Here is a 9,363-nt window from a genome sequence, read left to right as displayed (position 1 = left end):
TTGCCTCTGGCCTGAGTACGCTCTGCGTACGCATGGGTACGCTCATCGTACGTAGGGGTCACCCCGATACACACATGCAAAGGAGTACACCGTGCGTACCTAGTGTACGCCCAACATACTCATGGTACAGTCCTTGATTTTAATTGAAATAATAGCTAAACTTTATACCTGACAACTCGGGCATTACATTAGATATCTTGGTGTTCTAAGAAACAAATGTACTAAAAATTGAAATAAAACAAATGTTACGATGTTATATGAGTAAAAATATCCCAAAATTGCAATTAATTTAATAAATGTATATTAACTGATTTATTATTAATCATTTTAAAATATTAGTTATTTATAGTATTAAACTGACACAAATACAACTTTACCCTTTATGACTTGTAATTAACATTTACATAATTTGATCAAACCCAAATTATTACCTACTCTGCCTATTTTACCATTGGCACTAAAGGGATAGAGGTGCATAGCGGAACTCATTATCTTTTGAACTTAGAGCCTATTAAAATCGAGATCGATAATTAATGGACAATATCAAAGATGAAGATAATGTCCAAGACAAAACAAAGATAATGACAATAACATGTACATTTATAAATATTATATCCTTTTATAGAATAGTAAGCTCAATAGTATTTTTTTTATTTGGTATTTTAAAGAGTCACCTGATTTGAGCAGTGGATGTGGCTGAAGTTGAAAGGAATAAAGAGTCGCGAACTTTCAACAAAAGAGGAAGAAATAAGTAGAGGTGAGCGTGGTGTGGTTTTGTGTGTTTTTTTGCTATAACCGCACCAAAAACCGCATAGAATATTTTTAGTTTGTTAAACCGCACCGTTCGGTTTTTGTTTTTGGTGTAGTTTGCGGTTTTAAGTGTGATTCGATTTCTATATGGTTCGGTTCGGTTTATAAACCGCAACAAATATGGTGCGGTTTTACATTTGGATGGTTTTAAAAACCATAAAATTGATGGATTATAGTAATATTTCCTTGGGTTTCTAATAAGCCGTACAAATATAAAACGACTTTGTAGCGAGTTAACGACTAACATAGAAAATATCGAAATTATGGCCAATAAATAATATTTTTTGGCTAAATATACAATTCGTAATTCTTGAAACTAAATCTTGAAAATAAAATCTCATTTTTGGCTTTTTTTTTTTTTAGTATATTGCAATTGAAAAGAAAAAAAAAACTTAAAAATAGTAATATATTTTATAGATATTAAATTGATAAATATACATTATTTATTTAAAATATCATAGAGTGATGTGGTATGTAATGCATAACCACACCGCAATGTAAATATTTGTTTTTTACAAATTAAAAAACCACACTATCGGTTATTTATTAATTAAGGTGGTTATTTATTAATTAAGGTGTTTATATTGTAATATGGGGTGTCTTTTAGCATAATATATTTGATAAAAGTAAAATAGTCATTTTACTTGTGTGAATGACGAAAAAAAATAAGGGATTTAACTACTGTCCGATTGGGAAAAAAAATAGCGTTAGGAATTAAAAAAAAGCATATTTCCCCATTAAAGGGATTATTCATGTAATTTACTCTTTATTTGTTTGTTTGCGGTGGAAACCCACTGAAAAAGGGTCTTCCGTTGACTTAACGGTAACATCATTTTCAGAAAGACCAAGCAAAACCCTCAAATCTTCGATCTTCGCACAGGAAAACGGTAATTTTGCAGCCAAATCAATGTCGTCGTCTATAGTTTACGACGCTTTCCAATCGAAACGAATAAATGTAAGTTTCTCTTATGATGATGTTTATTGAGAAACACACGCAGGGGATTAATCTAAATTGATCGATGCTAGGATTATCTGATAATATACCTTTTTTAGCCTACTTTTTTTTTAAACATTAATCTATTATTTTGATTGATTTTGTGTGTTCTTTTTGTCGGATTTTAAGTGTATTGGATTTAATAATGCTAATCTTTATGGTCATGCGTAGATGAATATTTGATATTTCATTATTGGAGTCGCTTTTTAATGGTGAATTGGTTAATGTATGATTATCATTTGAATGAATGATTTTTATACTCTGAAATTAGGTCATTCGTTACCAGCTCCACTGAATCAGTGTTCATATAATTGTGTGGCTTTTTTGTTAATTAAAAGATGATGTTTCCTTTTTGTAATTGGTGTTCATTCATTACCCGTTTCAATTAGGGTCTTTTTTTTTTTTTTTCTAGTTATTTACAGGAATATAGCTCATCAGATCGGATGTGTGGTAGTAACTATTATCAAAAGCTGTTGTCGGTTTGGAGGGTTGTTTGAGATTATGCAGCTGTCTTTCTTTTTGAATCTTGTATTGAGAAAAGTATTTGGTGATATAATATAGAAGAAGTCGAGCGTTGTTGTTATCAATATCAATTATCATGGGTTGTTTTTGTTCAACTCCTCCAAAGAGCTACAGAAAGTTACCTTCTTTTGATCCTGTTGCACTTGCTGCCGAAACCCCATGTAAGTTTTGCAAAATATTTTAATTTTTCATTTTTAGTTGCTGTATTGATGGGCATTGCATGAATTGCGTTGTAATAACTCAATGCAAAGTTCAAGTGTTGCAGTTACTGAGAATGAGGTGGAGGCTCTGTACGAGCTATTCTCGAAACTAAGCAGTTCTGTTGATGATGATGGGCTTATAGGGAAGGTATAATATATATATATATATATATATATATATATATATATATATATATATATATATATATATATACACACATAACTTGGAAGCTAAAGATAATATTCTCAATGCAAATAATTAATTTTGTTTGTATTTGGACAGGATGAATTCCACCTGGCATTATTCAGGGATTATGATAAACGAAACCTGTTTGCAGATCGGGTAAGTAGTACTGTAATTAAGTGTATTTTTATTTCCAACGACAAGACAAACAATATTGTTGATCTTATAGCTAGTATTAGATATCATCAACAAACATCAATCAATGGTCAATATAAAAATTTTTGTGTTGGTTTTGTAGATATTTGATCTTTTTGACGTGAATAGGAGTGGGCATATTGACTTCAGCGAGTTTGTCCGTTCGTTGGGTGTATTTCATCCAAAAGCTCCTCAAGCAGACAAAATTTTGTGTGAGAATTTTTTTTTTTTTTTTTGCGTTTTTAATCATTTGTAACAAGTTTTCCTCTGCTTTCTTGGAAGACCCAATAGCTCGAATAAGAATGATTAGAAAGTGATATCAATCTTTTTGCAGATGCATTCAGATTATATGATCTAAGACGCACTGGTTTCATTGAACGAGAGGAGGTAACTTTAACTTGGTATCTGTTTGCTGTGTGTTTTAGTTTTACCGGTTGAAAATGTTTTTTTTTTTTTTTTTGAATGGAAAACAGTTGAAAGAGATGGTTTCGGCTCTTCTTAATGAATCTGATCTTGATTTATCAGATGATATAATCGAATCAATGGTAGATAAGGTAATAAATAATTGGTTGTTTGGAAACCTCAACTCAACAGAGTCAGAAGTCAACAGTCAACACACTTGGGTTGTGAATTGTGATGGCTGTTTGTTTGTTTGTTTGTTTGTTATTCAGACATTTACAGAAGCAGATACCAAAGGTGATGGTCGGATTGACCAAGAGGAATGGAAAGAATATGTAGACAAGAACCCTTCATTGTTGAAGAACATGACTCTTCCTCATTTAATGTAAGCCATACATACATACATACAACTTTGATCTTTGGTCTTCATTTCATCATTTTCTTTTTTAAAATTCAGGGACATAACCTTGAGGTTTCCAAGCTTTGTGATGACCAGCCAGGTAGAGGAGTCCCACACAACAGACTAAGATAAGATGATGAGGTAAAAATTGTAATTGTACTATATATAAGAATGAAAGAGTTATCTTTTTTCAAGATTTGGTTTAGCACATGAGGCCTCCTTTTATTGCTTCCGGTTTACATAAAAAAACAAATGAGATTTATAATGCTGGAAAAAATGATGATTGTGGAACGATGATGGGTAAAAGACTTATTTATATTGCTTTACCCATATATGTAGTGAAGTTTGTTTCTTACCAATGAACCAATGGGTAAAAGACTTATTTATCCAAAGAAACCAAATATATCCAAAATTAATGCACAAAGCAAACCCCAAGAGATATCAAATATTTGGGCTCATAACCCAACACACAATAAACAGTCATTTACAATCGGGGTGATTGTGTATTATTATTATTTTTTTATTGATCAATAATTAAACGGAGGTTACAACATCATTTATAAATGAACAAAATGAAGAACCAGCAATCTAGAAGTTTGGCAGGGCTAAAAATACCCATCATTGTCTTATTCAACACATTCAATGTTGAATAGGGAAGCTCAACAAAACATTTGTAATTCCAAAAGTCCGTCTGCCTTAGACGAGTGCCAAACAGTCGGTGCCGACAACACAACATCAAACATGTAATGGAGGTCGATCGTCTCCAAAGATTACAAGGGTCATGAAATGGTAACATTTCACATCACATATTACAACAATCCACCTTCATAGTAATGCATCTACAACCCCCCCCCCCCCCCCCCCCCCCCCCCACCAAAAAAAAACACTCCTAATGGAATAAACGCATTCCCAACACAATAGCATAAATGTTACCTTGAGCTTCGACATTGGGTAACATTTGCACTATGCGCCAAAATCGTCGGACCAAACAAACGAAATACCTTAAGAACCTAAATCAATCTTCAATGAAGCCCAATATATACAACCAACCATCCCTCCCTCGGATATCTTCCACCAAAATGTCTTTCAATCCTTATATATATATATATATATATATATATATATATATATATATATATATATATATATATATATATATATATATATATATATATATATATACACACACACACACAATGTGCTTCATTAAAACTCGATGATCTTCAAGCTATATTGCAAAATCATCCCAAATTATCTTTCTCAGTAATGTAGCATCCTAACCTTAGACCTCCTTATATATGTCATAAAGATATGTTAATCCTCTAGTAAGTGCACCATGCTAATTGTCATACAGAACTAAATATGAGTGTTTTGTTGAAGACTTTTTCCATGTATGTATTTCACTTCTAGACATTTGGCCCTTCATATGCTATTATTATGTCTTGGATTGATGCTTGCTTGTAGGACCATTAGGCTTGGGTAAAGGTTGATGAAACAATTGGAAAAATGTTATTTTCTAGCCTCTTGTGCGACCCAAGCATCTCTGCGAGGAAACACCAGGCACGACCAGAACAACAAATAGAGTCATTTAGGCTCGGTATGCGTTGTCCAAACAGCCACAAGGGGCTGCTTCGTGCGACCTGTATAGGCCTTTGTTGACTCAAAATGAGAATTGATATCAAGTTGCTAACAATGGCATACTCTTTCTTTTTCTATACACTTTTCATTTTAGAGGTGAAAGGAGGGTTTAATATGTGATTTTAGGTAAATGCACCAAATTTGAGAGTTTCTAATCCCTTGTAGTAACTCTTGATCATCCGATAAACTTCAATCAAATCTTCAGAGCTTCTAATCCCTTGTATCAAGTCATGATCATTTCTTAACTTCAATCAAAGGTAAGTAATCATGTATTCACGATTCTTTAATTTGGGAATGAACTAGGGTTTTGTGGCGTTGTTGGAGAATGTTTAAATTGATGATTGTTGGGCTTATATATGATATACACATATGTTTATATTATTTAATAACAATACTTTAATCACTTACATATACAAGTGAACTCCATCCATGAAAAATCCATATTGTATATTATTGTTATTGGTTGATGGAATTGGTGGTTGTAACAGATGATATTCACTCGAACCTAGTATTGAGCTAGAGGTGTCAAACTAAATCTTGTATTGGATGGGAAAAAAGATTATGTTGGATTTTTTTTTTTTTTTGGAAAATGCAAATATAATATATAAAAATAAGTAAATAACAGAGCATCGAGCCTGGCAAGGAACTAGAGCACGGGCTGAGAAAAATTAAAGAATAAAGGGATTATGTTGGATTTGATTGGTAAAAAGATTTTAACGTTTTGTTCTCCAATCTCCAAGTCGATAGAACGTCTAGTCGGCGACACCGTCATTCAAGAACCAAGAAGAAGCTAACTTCCGAGTCTCGATCCTCTATCATCTCATCACTTCTCGAGCCTCGATCATCTCTCACTAGCATTTAAACTTGTTGATCTTCTTGGAAATTTGAATTATAAAAAAAAATAATAATAATAATAAAAAAAAAAAATCAAGTCATTTTTTGGATAAGATTGTGATTGGCTTTAGGTAATGGAAATTTCACTAGGTTAATTTTAAGTTATTAAGATTATAAACTGAAGGGAAATTGTCATTGTAGCTCAACTATCTTTCGTATTTTGGTTTAAATGGTCCATCGTGACTATTTTTTGCATTTAAAGGGCTTGTACTTGTAAATTTATGGTTTAAAAGGTCATATTTTAACATTTGAAGGGGTCACTCGGTGACACCCATCTTACTAGGATCTTTGGCAATGCCACATAATTGCCATGTAGATTAAAGATGCCATGTCATTGCAACGTGTGTGCGTGTGTGAGTAAATGAAACCTAATATACGTTTAAACCCCCTCAACCGTCTCTTTCATCCTTTTTCTTCTGCTACCTTTTCATCCATATCCTTTTCTCAAACCGTTCTTGGCACAAATTCGTTTCTTAAACTCCTCCTCGCTTAAATCGGCCAACATAATCGTTCCTATGGTTGTTTACATGAAGATAGATCTCCATTTTGTCGGAGTTTTTACGAGGTACCCAACTATTATTTACTCAGATAGAGTGAAGCAAAGGTTTGATGATGTCGATTTTTCTAGAATGGACAAGAACGAATTTGTGGTGTTCCTTCAAAGATTCGCGAATGAGTTATGCGTGAATGTTTATTTTTACATGTCTGATATTGAGTTCCCTGATGGATTGAGGATAATAGCTAATGATGTAGACTACCAGGAGTTCATCGAATATGGTATGCTTCTAATTGTGTAATCTTGTATACATTGACCATCTTGGTGTTAATGTACATCAATGGACTTGACGAGTAAGCCGAAGTATGCAATTCTTTAGACGAAGTATTGGATGGAAATGAAGTTCATGAATAAGTGCAAGGTGGTATGGATATGGATGATGGAATTCACATGGAGGATTTGCAAGATCATAAATTGAAAGGTGATACAGAGGATTTGCAAGGTGCTAGGGAGGATTTGCAAGGTGAGCAAGATGATGGCATTGACATGGAAGTTGACAATGAACCTGATGAGTGGATTCCTATGAACAAGACAAAAGATGATAAGTTTTTGAGCAAGTTGTACCCATAGGAGCAAGTTACCCCTCACAATCCACCTCGTGAAGAGCCATATGATCATTTACATGAGGATGAGGTAATATCTAATGACCAAGCTATTTACAATGAGAATGTTTATTGGAAAAAGCAGAAGCTTGTATTAGGTATGAGATTTATTTGTTCTAAACAACTGAAACACATGATGTGTAACTATGCAGTTTTAAATGGTTATCAGTTATGCTACAAGAAAATGATAGTAAGAGACTATTAGTGAAATGTTGTTCTAGTCAGTGCAAGTTTAGAATGTGGGCTTCTTGGATAAGTGAGGAAATTTTTTTCCAAATCAAGAGTCTCATAAATGAGCATAACTGTGCAAGAAACTTCAAATTAGGTTCTGTTAACGTATCCCACTAAGAATACATCAAACGTAACGGGGCCCACATCTAATAAACGTGGTAGTCAAGGATCGACGTACGCCTAGCATCGAGACCGCGCCATCGCCCTCGCGATCCCATGATTATTCCTTGGCGCCCAACCACTGAAACTCACTTAAAGACAAAATAGTATCAGTCGTCTCCCAGAGCGAAAGGTGTGATACTTAGAGGCAGGCCTACTGAGAGTTCTACACCACGACAACTAACCACTAGTATAGCACGATCCACCAATGAGACGCATGCACGTCCTGTCGACCCAGCAGGGACCAAAAGGTATTGTTAGGATCTTGTCCCCGCCATGACAGGTATAAATAGAACCCTTCTCCTGAAGGAGAAAGGGGCCTTCTCCTTCAGGATAAGGGGGGCCTCTCACTCACTCTTCTGCTAAACCCATACTCTCTCAACTAGACACTAACTTGACCGTCGGAGCTTTGTTCCAGGAGCCCATCCTGGACGACGATTGACGACCTTTTTCTCTATGTTGTAATTCCCAGGCTTAACTCTATTGGGACAACAAGAGGCGACATTAGACTTCGAAAATGGCGGATAAAGGCGTCACGCTAGACTTCGTCAATGGCGTCATTTGGACGTGTACTCAGAGCTACACAACCTGTGAAATGACACTAGACTTCGACAATGGCGGATAAAGGCGTCACGCTACCAAATTGCTGGCAAACCTAGTATACACAAGTCGAAGCAACCCACTGACGGCTCTAGGTTCACCCATGCCAAAAACACAATCTTCTCTTAGCACATAAGTGGCATCGAGCCATACATCTGACTTGTGACCTTGGTCATCTACTACAACGATCTCCTCAACCATAATAGTCAACAGTGTCGCCTGGTCGACCAAACCCAACACCAGCATGGCGAACGTCAAACCACGGAAAAACCATGGCAAAGACCAACAAAAGCGGGAAACCTTAACAATCAAAAGGTCACGGAACGAGCACACACGCCGTCAAAGGAACGCCATAGACGAGCTATCATGGAGCATCGGAAACATCAACTTCTCGTCAGCAGACCCGCATCCCCACAACTAGGACCCCATGGGCTTACTCCTCATTACAGCATGCATACGCCAAAAGTAGTTCCACCACCTCTACATAGACAATGGCAGCAACACCGAAATCTTGTACAAACACTACTTCAGGCAACTACCAACCTCCTGGAAAAGAAGACCTAAAACCACCAAGTGGGGGGCCATTGTTGGGCTTCCCAGGGCACAACCTATGGCCACTAAGCACCATACAACTCCCTTTTACGCTAATTAGCCATGACGGGAGAGAAAGTGTAACACGAGCAATCGAGTTCTATGTAATATGCTACCAGACAGAACAAAACATCATGCTGGGATGACCAACATTGTTACAACTACAAGTCATGTTGTCAAGGCGTCAACCATCCATAGAACAGTCAAATTCAGCACACACATGGGCTCAACCACAATCGTCGCTAGCACGCCATGTCGGAAAATCTGTCACCAAATCCTCACAACCCTAGAGTTGGTTCGAACTACCAAAAAATACAAGAGGACCATCCAACGGAAAACCACACCATACACCCAGTTCACACGGAGCAAGCAGTACAGGTTGGTGGCG

The 9,363-nt window shown here is 35.8% G+C and overlaps 1 protein-coding gene across 1 annotated transcript; it reads left to right on the top strand.

Moving 5' to 3' along the window:
- Positions 1 to 1,593: 1,593 nt before the first annotated feature.
- Positions 1,594 to 4,564, top strand: LOC111894623 (calcineurin B-like protein 7). The gene is made up of 9 exons (XM_023890713.3): positions 1,594 to 1,765; positions 2,217 to 2,487; positions 2,592 to 2,674; positions 2,810 to 2,869; positions 3,009 to 3,117; positions 3,240 to 3,292; positions 3,379 to 3,459; positions 3,577 to 3,689; positions 3,762 to 4,564. Exons 2-9 carry the CDS (start codon positions 2,403 to 2,405, stop codon positions 3,829 to 3,831), a joined length of 654 nt encoding a protein of 217 aa, XP_023746481.1. The 5' UTR covers positions 1,594 to 1,765; positions 2,217 to 2,402; the 3' UTR covers positions 3,832 to 4,564.
- Positions 4,565 to 9,363: the final 4,799 nt, after the last annotated feature.

Source organism: Lactuca sativa, chromosome 7 (genome assembly GCF_002870075.4).
Source record: "Lactuca sativa cultivar Salinas chromosome 7, Lsat_Salinas_v11, whole genome shotgun sequence".
Classification (NCBI taxonomy): Eukaryota; Viridiplantae; Streptophyta; class Magnoliopsida; order Asterales; family Asteraceae; genus Lactuca; species Lactuca sativa.
Note: the sequence above shows the minus strand (reverse complement) of the source record. Positions and strands in the feature narration are given on the sequence as shown.

Excerpts from the sequence above, each read along its gene's own strand:
- LOC111894623 (XM_023890713.3), top strand. The coding sequence starts at position 2,403 with ATGGGTTGTTTTTGTTCAACTCCTCCAAAGAGCTACAGAAAGTTACCT. Across the intron at positions 2,488-2,591 it reads ACTTGCTGCCGAAACCCCAT|TTACTGAGAATGAGGTGGAG; the intron begins GTAAGTTTTGCA and ends CAAGTGTTGCAG. Across the intron at positions 3,690-3,761 it reads ATGACTCTTCCTCATTTAAT|GGACATAACCTTGAGGTTTC; the intron begins GTAAGCCATACA and ends TTTAAAATTCAG.